The 14,803-nt window shown below is 41.2% G+C and overlaps 1 protein-coding gene across 2 annotated transcripts in view; it reads right to left on the reverse strand.

Moving 5' to 3' along the window:
• Positions 1-31: 31 nt before the first annotated feature.
• Positions 32-14,803, reverse strand: part of LOC100621445 (uncharacterized) — a 33,916-nt gene continuing 19,144 nt past the window's right edge. The window contains exon 3 of one of the 2 annotated variants that reach the window (XM_084991868.1): positions 32-185. In XM_084991868.1, coding sequence (XP_084847994.1) covers positions 163-185 — 23 coding nt within the window. In that variant the 3' untranslated portion in view covers positions 32-162. Of the gene's footprint in view, positions 186-3,636; positions 3,768-14,803 lie in introns of those variants that run through there. The other variant, XM_084991870.1, reaches the window with a different exon arrangement.

Here is a 14,803-nt window from a genome sequence, read left to right on the forward strand (position 1 = left end):
ATTTCTGAGGATAAAAAGTGAGGGACGGTGACTTCTGTTTTATTCTTTCATGGTCAGCCCTGCCGGCTCTACCGACGACATCTTCCAACTCGTGGCTTAACTCGATTTTTCAAGGGTGAGTTCTTAGGTTGGCTGGAGTGGGTCTGCGCCTGGCTTCTCCGTTCAGTAGGACCACAAAATGCGACCTGTAGATGTTGGAGGGAACTTGGTAATCCGTAGAGCTTTACAAATTATCTAGATTCGTTTTATATACTATAGAAAGAATATAGAGAACATATTAAGAGGCATCCCATGTCAAAGTGCGGGATTTTTGTTTCTTGCTCATTGATGGATCCCAAGCTTGGCGCATAGTAGGAACTGTATGTATGTTTGTTGAATGATTTGAATGCCCTTGCATTCAGCGCAGTCCGATTTCTTTGTCATACTAGAATGTTGCTTCTATTGAAGTAAGCATTCCCGAGATGAAGCATGAAAATGTTGTTATTCGATGTTTTGTTTTGAATAACAGCAGTTTTGGTTACTGCTGTGGCTTTACTTAAATCGTGTGCATTGACAAACTCAGCCCAGGGCCTCCCCACCTAACCCACCCCGCCTACCCACCCCGCTCTCCTTCTGCGCCTGGACTTGCAATTGGAATACACCACCACCAGGTGGCGATACTGGTTAAGGAACAGATGTCACTATCTGCCTCCTGTGGGGCAGCTGGGGGAGGGGAGTAGGTCCCAAGGTACAAACCAGCATAAGATAAATAAGTACTGGGGATGTACGTACAACATCATGACTGTAGTCGACAATTCTATGGGGGTATATTTAAAATTACTAAAGAAACCTGAAAGTTCTCATCACAAGGAAAACGGATTTGTTTTTGTGACTATAGGAGGTGATGAAGGTTGACTAAACTTACTGTGCTAAGTAATCGTTTTGCATTATAAACATATGTCAGATCATTATGCTGTACACCTTAAACAGTGCTGTACATTAGTTATAAAACTGGAAGGAGGGAGTTCCCGTCGTGGCGCAGTGGTTAACGAATCCGACTAGGAACCATGAGGTTGCGGGTTTGGTCCCCGGCCTTGCTCAGTGGGTTAAGGATCCAGCGTTGCCATGAGCTGTGGTGTAGGTCACAGACGCGGCTCAGATCCCGTGTTGCTGTGGCTCTGGTGTAGACCGGTGGCTACAGCTCTGATTAGACTCCTAGCCTGGGAATTCCATATGCCGAGGGAGCAGCCCTAGAATAGGTAAAGAGACAAAAAAAAAAAAAAAAAAAAAAAAAACTGGAAGGAAAAGGAGTCAGATCTGTCAAGGCATAGACCCAAATATGTATGCTGTATGTGTGGGCTGTGTATCTCTGACTTCCTCCTTAAATTTGCGTAGTTATTCCCTTGACACTCTTTGCTTCATTCGTCTTTTAGAATCTGCACTATTTAACCCCATTTAGTTGCCTTCATAACATTTTAGAACAATATTAAACAAAGCCTCAGAACATAAATTTTAGCGAGGTTTTTTTTTTTTTTTTTCTTTTTAAGGCCGCACCTGCGGATTTGGAGGTTCCCAGGCTAGAGTCAAATTGGAGCCACAGCTGCCAGCCTATGCCACAGCCACCACAACACCGGATCCGAGCCGCATCTGCAACCCACACCAAAGCTTGCAGCAACACCAGATACTTAGCCCACTGAGCGAGGCCAGGGATCGAACCTGAATCATCACTGATACTCTGTCAGGTTCTTAACCTGCTGAGCCACAATAGGAACTCCAATTTAAGCAAGTTAAATCATAAATTGCATGGGGAGCAGTAATTGGAAGTCACAAGTATCACAGAAACTGACTTGGTTGGAAGGATGTTAGTAATGCTGATGTCCAATGAATTTCAAACACATGCCAGTCATATTGAACATGCCCATCATCAGGTTTATTAATTCTCACAACCTACTCATGCAGTGGGCACGATAATCTTCATTTTCTAGGGGAGGAAATTCAGGCTCGGAGAGCTTGAGTATTTCCTTACCCTAAATCTTTCTTGCTGCCTTCCCTATCAACCTTCTCCCCAGATTTTAGTCTCACTCTCTCAATCTCCCTCCCACATAAAAAGAACCAGGCATATGGCAGTAAATGTCTAAGGTGAGCTTGGAGCATCTCATTGTGCCGGAAAGCAAGAAAATACTCAAAGATAGACAGAAACATGTGGAAAGGTCATAGGATCCAGCTCGAAGGGGTTCCCTTTGTACAAATTTGAGATCGTTTAAATAACAAAAAGAAGAATGAGGCGTTCCCCTCATGGCTCAGCAGAAATAAATCTGACTAGCATCCATGAAGATGCAGGTTTGATCCATGACCTCGCTCAGTGGGTTAAGGATCTGACATTGCCGTGAGCTGTGGTGTAGGTCACAGACGAGGCTCAGATCTGACGTGGCTGTGACTGTGGCATAGGCCGGCGGCTGCAGCTGGGATTCAACCCCCAGCCTGGGAACCTCCATATGTCATGGGTGTGGCCCTAAAAAAAAAAATAGTGATGAAGAGTTATAACATTATATGTTTTAAAAATCCATGAGCCGTAGTGACACTCTAAATGAGAGTAGAGGGTGGAGAGGAAGTTTTCTTTACAAAAGTATGTCAGATAATACATAAAGTAGGAATAATAGAATGGGGGAAATTACCATTCTGCAACTACCAATGTAATGATTGACTCAGGAAGGGATCCTCTATAGATGCTAAAACCAGTGGGGAGAGTTTGTTGAGGGTCAAGATATTCACAGGGTATGTAAGTATCACCCCACAGATTAAGGATAAAACATTGAGATAAAGGAAACTTCTCAACAGAGGAGTCTGGTGGAGAGCATCTTCCCCAGTGGACAGACTTGTCATCACCCACAATGGGACAATCCGACATGATTTGTGCCTCTCGGTTGTGCTATAAACACCACCACCCAGGTAGTACTCCTACCATATGTGTGGACCCGGAATCTAAAGAGCTACGGGAAGAAAAATAAGATATAGGCAGCAAATGACCCATTCCATAAAACAACTGGCCTGTACCTGCACCCCAATGTTCCCTGCAGCACTATTTACAATAGCCGAGACATGGAAACCATCTAAATGTCCATCGACGGAGGACCGGATAAAGAAGATGTGCTACGTGTGTATTACTCAGCCATGAAAGAGAATGAAAGAATGCCATGTGCAGCAACGGGGATGGACCTAGAGATGATCGTACTGAAGGAAGTAGGTCAGAGATAAACATCATAGGAAATGGCTTATAGGTGGAATCTAATTTTTTTAAATGATACAAATGAACTGGTTTACAAAACAAAACGAGGATCACGGGTCTCAAAAACAAACTTATGGGGGAGTTCCCGTCGTGGCACAGTGGTTAACGAATCCGACTAGGAACCATGAGGTTGTGGGTTCGGTCCCTGCCCTTGCTCAGTGGGTTAACGATCCGGCGTTGCCGTGAGCTGTGGTGTAGGTTGCAGACGCGGCTCGGATCCCGCGTTGCTGTGGCTCTGGCGTAGGCCGGTGGCTACAGCTCCGATTCAACCCCTAGCCTGGGAACCTCCATATGCCGCGGGAGCGGCCCAAGAAATAGAAAAAAAAAAAAAAAACAAACAAACTTATGGCTACCAAAGGGGAACGAGGGAGGGGAGAGGGATAAATTAAGAGTTTGGGACCAACATATACACATTACATAAAGTAGATAATCAACAGGCACCTACTGTACAGCACAGGGAACTTTACTCAATATTCTGTAATAACCTATACGGGAAAAGAATCTGCAAAAGAATAGAGATACACATATATGAGTCACTTTGCTGTACCCCTGAAACTAACACAACATTGTAAGCCACCTATACTCTGATAACATTTAAAAACAAGCCAAAAAAAACTATCAGTTTCAAGATTATCAGTTTCATGAAAGATGGACCAAAAATGTCAGGGAGTTGTTCTAAATTAAGGGAGAGTCAAGAGCCATAAAATTGATATCTTTGTATGACCTCACTTGGATCTTAGCTCAGAAAGAAAAAAATGTACAAAGGATATTATTGTGCCAGAAATGTGAATATGAACTGTGCGCTAAATAACATTGTATCAATGTTATAATTCTTGGAGACTATCATCTTATTGTGGTGAAATGGGAGAAAGTTTTTGTTCTTAGGATAAAATGTTGAAATACTTAGGGGCAGAGTATCATTATGCTTCTAAGTCTCAAATGGGGCAGTAAATAGAGAGAAAAGAGAAATTAAGCAAATGAGGCAAAATGTTCCCAACTGGGGAAGCTAAGTGAGGTGTGGATGGTACTACTCCTTCAACTTTATTCTCAAATTCTTCCAAATAAGAAGCTGGGGGAGAGAGCTCCTGTCCTGGCTCAGCAGTAATGAACCCGACTAGTATCCATGAGGATCAGGTTCGATCCCTGGTCTCAGACAGTAGGTTAAGGATCCAGCATTGTGAGCTGTGGTGTAGGTCACAGATGCAGCGCAGATCTAGTGTTGCTGTGGCTGTGGTGTAAGTTGGCAGCTACAGCTCCAATTCGACCCCTAGCCTGGGAACCTCCATATGCTTTATGTTTTTAGGTGAAGCCCTAAAAACATAAAAAATTAAAAAAAAAATAAGTTGGAGAATGACCACAGTAGTGTTCAACTACAAAAGTGAGTTTTGCTCGCATTGCGTGTGATTCCAAGCTGTGGACACAGCCCCGAGTTGCGGCTCCTCGGTCTTGCAGCAGAGAGAAGAGAGCAGTGAGCCAGCTCTTCAGAGCTTCTGCTCAGACCCGCCTGGTTCTCGGCCTCCTCGCCCCCTCACCCCAGCAAGCCACACAGCCGAGCCCGGTGACCGTCAGGAGGAGGTGTCTGCCTTCTGTGGGGAGCAGTGGCAGTGGGCAAGGTTATAGGAGTCACCTTCAAAAGGCAGAGCAAAAGACAAAAAAAAAAAAAAAAAAAAAAAAAAAAAGCAAAGCAAAACACTGAAACTTATAGTCCAGTTACCCTGTTACTCTGCCAGGGTCACAACATGAGCTGGGCCACAAATGCAGACCAACCTCCAAAGCCAATGCTGTCTTTTTTTTCTCAAATGTATGTTTTTTAAATCCAAATATTTGATTTGACATCTTCAAATAATTACACATTTACTTGTGTGGGAAAAAAAAAATTCCCCAAAATATCATTAAAAAGTTTCCTGCCAGCTTTTGTCCCTGTTCACAAGTTTCTTTTCTTTTTAATAGTAAAGAACCAAGGGTACAGATCACCAAGGTATAGAGTTTCGTGAACTAATAGTTTTAGTTTAGTTTTGTTTTTCAATAAAAACATGTGCCTGTGTGCATATAAACCATGTTAACGTAGCACAATGGTTTGTTTCTGACTCATTAGTCAACACCAAACCATGTTTATTTAAAATACTAATGATTCAGTAAGTCTTGAAAACTATCAATGAAATCACAAGTTGAAGAGAGAGTAAGGATCATTTATTCCTCCCTCTCACCCCGTTTAGTAGAGATGTTACAGAAAGGCTAGTACTTGGCGCAAGGTCATACAGAAAGCTTGAGTCGCATCTGGGATGACCACAAACACCAGGGCATGCAAAAAATGCCAGGACTCCTGAAACTGGCATGTGTTCCTTAAAATGCTCCAGATCATCCTGCCCTGTGGCAGCCACACCAAAGCCTTCATTTCCTAGCAACACGGCAAGAATTCTCCCATTTGCTTAGGATTTCCAAGATGTACTAATCCCTCGACCAATGTTAATGTGCATTTTCTTTGATGAAAAAGCACAGATAAGCTCTCCATAAGGAAGCTCCTCTTTCAATGCCACCCCCCATCCTATTTCAGAGTGAGAAAGATTGCCTACACACTGAGGTCTTTATTTTTTTATTTTTATATTTTTTTGTTCCTTTTATAGCTACACCTGTGACATATGGAAGTTCCCAGGCTACGGTCCAGGTCAGGGCTGCAGCTGCCAGCCTGCACCACAGCCATGGCAACACTGGATCAGAGCCACATGTGCAACCCATGCTACAGCTTGCAGCATCGCTGGATCCTTAACTCACTGAGTGAGGCCAGGGATAGAACCCCCATCCTCACAGAGACAGCATAGGCCCCTTAACCCACTGAGCCACAATGGGAACTCCTCAGAGTGTTTTAGAATTGGGGGGTGGGAGACATGCTCTTGGGAGCTGTGGTGAAAATGAAGATAATTCTTTTTTTTTTTTTTGTTACAGGAGATTTTTTTTATTTTAATTTATTATTATTATTATTATTTTGTCTTTTTGCCATTTCTTGGGCCACTCCCACAGCACATGGAGGTTCCCAGGCAAGGGGTCGAATCGGAGCTGTAGCCACCAGCCTACGCCAGAGCCACAGCAACACGGGATCCGAGCCGAGTCTGCGACACCCAAGGCATGTGGAGGTTCCCAGGCTAGGGGTCGAATCAGCAATGCTGGATCGTTAACCCACTGAGCAAGGGCAGGGACCGAACCCGCAACCTCATGGTTCCTAGTCGGATACGTTAACCACTGCGCCACGACGGGAATTCCAGATAATTCTCTTTTGATGAAACAGAATACTTCCCTCCAGCATCACTCTCCCTTAAATATGCATAACCTTTTTTCCTTTCTTTCTTTCTCTTTTTTTTTTTTTTTTTGTCTATTTAGGGCCACACCCGCAGCATATGGAAGTTCTCAGGTTAGGAGTTGAATCAGAGCTGCAGCTGCTGGCCTACGCCACAGCCACAGCCATGCCAGATCCTTAACCCACTGAGTGGGGCCAAGGATTGAACTCGAGTCCTCAGGATATTAGTTGGATTCATTACCACTGAGCCGCAGTGGGGACTCCCCTTGTTTCCACTCTTGACTGTTGGTTTGAACGCTTCCCCTGTCCTATTCCTTATTCCTTGTCCACAGCGTTTGCCCTCCTCTGTCCTCTCCCTTCCATCCAACCTCGACCTGCCCTGGAAGAGCACAGAAGCTGAGTGCTGATCACCCACAGCCCCCTTTACCCACAGACAAACTCATGAAAGACAGTATCATGAGAGGTAAAAGCGTAAGTCAGACCCCAGATCCCCACTTCTTAGCCCTGTGCCCTTGGGCTAAAACTTACATAACCATACTTTTTTGGATGTAACTTAGGATATTTGAGATATTTTTTAGCAGTGAGTATCTGTCTATCTAAAGTCTGTGCGCCGGGAGTTCCTTCTGTGGCACAGCAGGATCGGTGGCATCTCTGGAGCGCAGGGGCATGGGTTCTATCCCCAGCCCAGCACAGTGGGTTAAGGATCCAGCGCTGGATCCAGCATCGCTGCAGCTGCAGCATAGGTTGCCACTGCTGCTCAGATCTGATCCCTGGCCCAGGAACTTCATATGCTACATAGCAGCCCAAAAGATAAATAAAACTTAAAAAATAAAATAAAATAAAATAGTCTGTGTACGGGTATAAGTATTTCTATAGAAGAGGTTCCTAGTAATGGAATTGCTTGGTCAAGGGTATATCATTTGAAATATTGATAAGTGCTTCCAAAGTGTTCATCAAAGCTATTAACATACAAGACAGGGACTCCCATCGTGGCTCAGTGGTTAACGAACCTGCCTAGTATCCATGACCTCACTCAGTGGTTAAGGATCCTGAATTGCCATGAGCTGTGATGTAGGCCAGTGGCTCCAGCTCCAATTCTACCGCTAGTCTGGAAACTTCTATATGCCGAAGGTGCGGCCATAAAAGGACAAAAAGGAAAAAAAGAAACATACAAGACAGAGCAGAGACATGTTTAGTCCAGATAATAGTTGTGAATATTGTCATAGTTGTAAAAGACTACACTTTGACACATCTTTGAATTTGTAACTGAGGTCCAAGATCACAGCCTCTAATCGTTCACCTCTCATGTTTCAGAGGCCAGAGCTTTTTCAAACCTGGCCAAGCATTCACCTGTTTGAGTCAGGCATTGATTTGATGGAGTCATCAAAGAAAACACAAACTCAGAGCTCATCATTTCAATGTCTGTCCGTCTTTGATTCAAAGGGCTGGATTTTATCGGTAAGTCCTGTTATAAAGGCTTGCGCCTCAAAATTGCATGTCTTTGATTAGAATGAGTTTATCTAATTAGAACTTTTCTTAGTGTTTTCCTCTAGACACCCTCTCAACTATGTTTACATTTTTATTACTGTTTAATATCACACAAACAATAGAGTCTATAAAAACCCAAACATTAGGAACACGAGAGAGTAAAGTATGAAAATCACACTTCCCGATCTTGCTACACTCTCTATATATCTATGCCTCAGATAGCTGTCTTTTTTCAATCCATTATTCAACATTTAACTGCTCAATACTGACATTATTCACATTATTCAAATAAGTCTCTGAGTAGAAGTTGCAAAAGCAATGAAATATAGGGATAACAAGAAGAAAGAAAGAGTAACTGCCTGAACAATTCTCTGTGACTACTGTGGGAGTATTTTGATAACTGTTGGCAGCAGGACACTGCATGTGATGTAGGGAAGGAAACCTTGGCATTCAAACAAGCAAATGGTTTGGCGACAGTTTATAAAATTTCTGCCATGCTTGCAAATGCCAGTAACAATTTCTCAGACCACAGAATTGCTGCATGTGACAGGTTTGAGAATGTTTCACAATTGTCATCGAATAAATCACCCTTCAAAATTAAAAATTACATGAACTCTTTGAATAACTAATTGGTAAAACAAAAGCTCATTGGACTTTATGTATTTAACCTGTGCATTTTGGATGTTTGTCTGCCATAGAATCAGAGGCTGGGCAAAAATACCCATGTAAAATTATAGTTCAGGAGTTCCTCCCTGGCGCAGAGGAAATGAATCTAACTGGGAACCAGGAGGTTTTGGGATCAATCCCTGGCCTTGCTCAGTGGGTTAAGGATCCAGCATTTCCCTGAGCTGTGGTGCAGGTCACAGATGTGACTCGGATCAAAAGTTGATTATTTGAAAAAATAAAATTAACAAATACACAAATATATAGCTATACTGACTGAGAAAAAAAAGATAGAAAACAAATTTACTAAAATCAGGAATGGAAGAGGGCACATTACTACCAAACTTAAAGTAAGAAAATGGACTATTAGGAAAGCTCTGAACTATATGCCAGGAAATTATGTAACTTAGATCACATGGACAAATTCCTAGAAAGACACAAACTACCAAAACTGCCTCAAGGAAAAATAGAAAACAAGCTTATAACAAGTAAAGAGATCAAATTAGTAATTTTAAAACTTCCTACCAATAAAAGACCAGGTTCAGATGATTTTACTGGTGAAGTTGGTCAAACATTTGAAGGATAATTAATGCTAATTCCTTACAAACTCTTCTGAAAGATAGGAGAGGCAAAAAGAATTTTTATGAGGCCAGAATTACTCTGATACCAAAACCAGAAAAAGATTATCACGAGAAAAAAAAATACAGACCAATATCCCTTATGAATATTGATGCAAAAGATTTCTGTGAAAATACTAACAAACTGAGCCCAACAGTATGTAAAAAGTTTACATATACCATGACCAAATGAGATTCATCCTAGGAACTTGAAAGTGGTTTAATATATGAGTATCAATAAATGTAATGCAGTCTATAATAGAATAAAAAACAAAAAACACATGGTAATCTCAATAGATGCAGAAAAGACTGGAAAAATCCAACATCATCTATTGATTAAAAAAAAAAAAAACTCAACAGGAGTTCTCTTGTGGTATAGGAGGTTAAGGGTCTGGCATTGTCACTGTAGGAGCTTGGGTTGTGGCTTTGGGGAGAGTTCAGTCCCTGACCCAGGAACTTCCAAATTCCACAGGTGCAGGGGAAAAAAAAAACACTCAACAAAATGAAAATTGAAAGAATTTCCTCAATGATCTTCAACTAACATCATACACAACAGTGAAGGATTGAATGCCTTAATTAGGAACAAGAAAGAAAAAGATATCCATTTATTTTCACTTATATTTAACACTGTACTAGAGATTACATCCACAGCAGTTAGGCAAGAAAAAGAAATAAAAAGAAGTAGGAGTTTCCTGGTGACTCAGTGGGTTAAGGATCTGGTATTTTCACTGCTGTGGCATGGGTTCAATCCCTGGCCTAGGAACTTCCACATGACTCAGACATGGGCAGAAAAAAAAAGTAAAAAGAAGTACAAGATTGGAAAGAAAGAAGTAAAACCATCTCAATTTTTTTAGATGATATTGCTAAGATGGCAGTACTCCTGAAATTGATTCTTATATATAGAAGATCCTAAGGAATCCACTAAAAAAGTATTAGAAATAATAAAAGAGTACAAAAAGTCTGCAAGATAAAGGACCAATTTATGAAAATACATTGTATTTCTATAGATTAGCAATGATACTTGTGAAAATAAAATTAAGAAAACAATTTCATTTACAATAGCATAAGAATAAATTACTTACATTAAATGCATCAAAAAGTGTAAGATTTGTACACTGAAAACCACAAAACATTGTTGAAAATAATTAAAGTCCTAAATAAATGGAAAGACATCCCATGTTCATGGATCAGAAAATTTTGTATTGTTAAGATGGCAGTACTCCTCAAATTGATTCACAGGTGCCATAATCCCCATCAAAATCCCAGTTGGCTTTTGAAGAAATTGACAAGCTGATTTTAATATTCATCCAGAATTCAAGGAACTTAGAAACAGTCTTGAAAAAGAAGAACAATGGGAGAACTCTAATTAAAAAGTCAGATATGAATAAGTGTTGGTGAGGATGTGGAGATACTGGAACACTCACATGCTGCTGGTGGGCATGTAAAATGGTACAGCTGTTTTGGAAAATAGGCTGGAAGTTCCTCAAAACATTGAACATAGAGTTTTCACATAACCTCACAATTCAAATCTTAGGCATATACCAGGAGAAATGAAAACATACATCTACAAAAAAAACTACGTGAATGTTCCTCGCAGCATTATTCATAATAGCTAAAAAGTAGAAACAACCCAAATGTCCATCAACTAATGGATGGAAAAGAAAACATGATATATCCACACAACGAAATATTCATTGATAAAAAGGAGTAAAGTACTGATATGTGCTACAATGTAGATGAGTCTAGAAAACATTATGCTAAATGAGAGAAGGCCATCACAAAAGATTACATACTGTATGGCTCAATTTATATTAAATGTTCGTATAGAAAAGGGAGTTGGGAAATTGGGTGAAGGGTGACTGCTAATGGGTACTGAGTTCCTTTTAGGAGGAACTAAAACATTCTAAGATTAGATGGTGATTCAATAGCTAAGACTTGGAAATAACATAAATGTCCATTGACAAATGAATGGATTAAGAAGATGTGGTACTGGAGTTCCCATCGTGGCACAGTGGTTGGTGAATCCAACTAGGAACCATGAGGTTTTGGGTTTGGTCCCTGGCCTTGCTTAGTGGGTTGAAGATCTGGTGTTGCCATGAGCTGTGGTGTAGGTCACAGATGTGGTCGTGCTGTGGCTCTGGTATAGGCCAGTGGCTGCAGCTCTGATTGGACCCCTAGCCTAGGAACCTCCATGTACCATGAGAGTGGCCCTAGAAAAGGCAAAAAGATAAAAAAAAAAAAAAAAAAAAAAAAAAAAAAAGATGTGGTATGTATATACAATGAAATACTACTCAGCCATAAAAAGAAATAATGGCATTTGCAGCAACATGGATGCAACTAGATATTCTCATACTAAGTGAAGTAAGTCAGAGAAAGATAAATATCATATGATATCACTTATATGTGGAATATAAAATATGGCACAAATGATCCTATCTACAAAAAAAAAAAAAGAGGGAGTTCCCATCGTGGCACAGCTGAAACGAATCCAACTGGGAACCATGAGGATGTGGGTTCGATCCCTAGCCTCACTCAGTGGATTGAGGATCTGGCATTGCCGTGAGCTGAGGTGTAGGTCACAGATGTGGCTCAGATCTGGCATTGCTATCGCTGTGGCATAGGCCGGCAGCTGTAGCTCTGATTAGACGCCCAGCCTGGGAACCTCCATATGCTGCGGGTGTGGCCCTAAAAGGACAAAAGTTAAAAAAAAAAAAAAAGAAGAAGAAGAATAAAGCTACTGGAGTTCCTATTAAAAAAAAAGAGAGAGAGAGACGCACAGACATAGAGAATAGATTTTCGATTGCCACGGGGGAGGGGAGGCAATGGGATGGATTGGGGGTTTGGATTTAGTAGATGCAAGCTATTACATTTAGAATGGATAAGCAATGAGGTCCTACTACACCCAATATCCTGGAGCAGACGTGATAGAAGATAATATAAGAAAAAGAATGTGTAGGAGTTCCCATTGTGGCTCAGTGGTTAATGAACCCAACTAATATCCATGAGGATGAGGGTTTGATCCCTGGCCTTGCTCAGTGGGTTAAGGATCCAGTGTTGCTGTGGCTGTTGTATACACTGGCAGCTACAGCTCTGATTCAACCCCTAGCCTGGGAACCTCCATATGCCATGGGTGTAGCCCTAAAAAGACGGAAAAAAAAAAAGAAAGAAAAAAGAAACAAAGAAAGAAAAAGAATGTGTGTGAATATATATACACACAAACATATATATAATGTATGACTGAGTCACTTTGCTATACGGCAAAAATTGACACAGTGTAAATCAACTATACTTCAATTAAAAAAGAAAAGAAAAAAATTAGATGGTGATGGTTGCGCATCCCTGTAAACGTCTTAAACACTGAATTTACACTTTAAATGGGTGAACTGCACAGCATGTGAATTACATTTTAATAAAGCTGTTTCTAAAAACTTCCTGACCAGTCTGGATGGTCTTCTGAAAGGATGCCTTAATCCCAGTCCTGACACTTGACTGCCTCTTCCCATCAACCTTGACATGCCCTGGAGAGAAGATACAGCTGGATTTCTGACCACCCAAAACCACCCCATGCTAGCTGGGTGCAACCAGCATGAACTGCCTGGAAGAGGAAGTAAGATAGCACTGGCACCAAGCTGCATATTCAAATCCCTCCTCTCCACTTCTTAGCCCTTTACTTTTATTAAAGTTTATTTGCACCTCATGCTTCCAATTAATCATATGAAAAAGAATTAATTGGAGTCATTATACTATTTGATTCATAGCCCTGGGGAATGATTAAAGCAGTTAATTCCTAGAAGGTATTCAGCACTCCAACAGGTACCTTCAGTAAAGTCATTATTGCTGCTGGGCGTGGCCTTGGAGTTTGAAACTTGGACCCTCCTGGGACTGATCTGGCTCAGGTTTCTCACTCCATTTCTCATGGAGATGACAGTAGGTGCCCTCTCTGGCCTCCCCAACCCAGCAGAAGGCTGTGGATTGGCAGCACAGCCATTTGGGCACCAGAAGCAGTTTAATGCATATCCACAGCTAAATGGAATTAAATGTTTTGTTTTGTTTTGCCCACGCCTATGTTATGCAGAAGTTCCTGGGCCAGGAATCAAATCAACGCCACAGCAGCAACCTGAGCCACAGCAGTGACAATGCCAGATCCTTAACCCACTGAGCCACAGGGAAACTCCAAGGTATTTTTTAATTTTAAAATTTTCTGTATAGAATGTATGACAACTCATATTATCCCATTCTTAGAAAAATAAGTATATATAAAAGTTCAAAGAAATGCATTCAGAGGGCTGAGAACATTTAAACATTAAAGGGGGAGGTGCTTGCAATTTCAGTTTTAAACTTTCCACTTACTTGTAATATACTGTTTTGAGTTTGTTTTTTTTTTTTTCTTTTTATAGCCAAACCTGCCACATATGAAAGTTTCCAGGCTAGGGGCCAAATGGGAGTGCAGCTGTCCACCTACCCCACAGCCAGGACAACACCAGATCCAAGTTGCATCTGTGACCTACACCACCAGATCCTTAACCCACTGACTGAGGTCAGGGATCGAACCCGAATCCTCACAAACACTGTGTCAGGTTCTTAACCCACTAAGCCACAACAGGAAGCCCAATATATATTGGTTTTTTATTCAACTTGGGTTAATCTTCCTACTGGTACAAATTATCTCTGATAATTATGTATTTTATTCTCATCCCTTTCCTATACAATGTTTAGATGCTTGAAAAGCTAGAAAATTCAACCCAACATCCTCTTCCTTGATTAAAATATTTCTATCATATTTGTCCATGAAAATTTGAGAATCTGGGCATTGATATATAAATGTTGGTAACTGAATTTTAATTTATAAACAGGCTGGCTTCCTGATTTTTGTTTGTGCCAGTTTCACGAGATTTTATAGTAATTTAGAGCAGTGGTTCTTAACTTTTTTCATTATACAAGCCTTCCCCAAGTAGGTTTTTCACACATTTTCCTAATGGCCCCTCATGACATTTTAATACCATTGATATATGGTATATTTGTTTAAGCTTTTTTCACCTCCAGTGAAACAACTTTCTCCCTCTGGTAACAGTATTGAGAATTCATGGCCTAGAATATTCATATTTTATATCGTAAGAAAATGAAAGATTGAACTATCTTTCTCAATCAAATGCAGGTTGTATTTTCAGGCGCAGGATATAACCAGTTACATTCAAATATTGCCTTTGCTGTTCAGTGTGGTCCAGGATCAGCAGCGTCACCATCACCTGGGAGCTTGTTAGAAAGACAAGTTCTGTCTTGGGAGTTCCCATGATGGCTCAGTGGTAATGAATCCGACTAGCATCCATGAAGACCCGGGTTCGATCCCTGGCCTTGATCAGTGGGTTAAGGATTCAGCATTACAATGAGCTGTGGTGTAGGCAGCAGACGCAGCTTGGATCTGGCATTGCTGTGGCTACGGCACAGGCCAGTGGCCACAGCTCCAATTCGACCCCTAGC

This window comes from Sus scrofa, chromosome 13, assembly GCF_054392235.1.
Source record: "Sus scrofa isolate SSC_HxYL_T2T_F1_AM1 chromosome 13, Sscrofa_HxYL_maternal_Yorkshire_Landrace_v2.0, whole genome shotgun sequence".
Lineage (NCBI taxonomy): Eukaryota > Metazoa > Chordata > Mammalia > Artiodactyla > Suidae > Sus > Sus scrofa.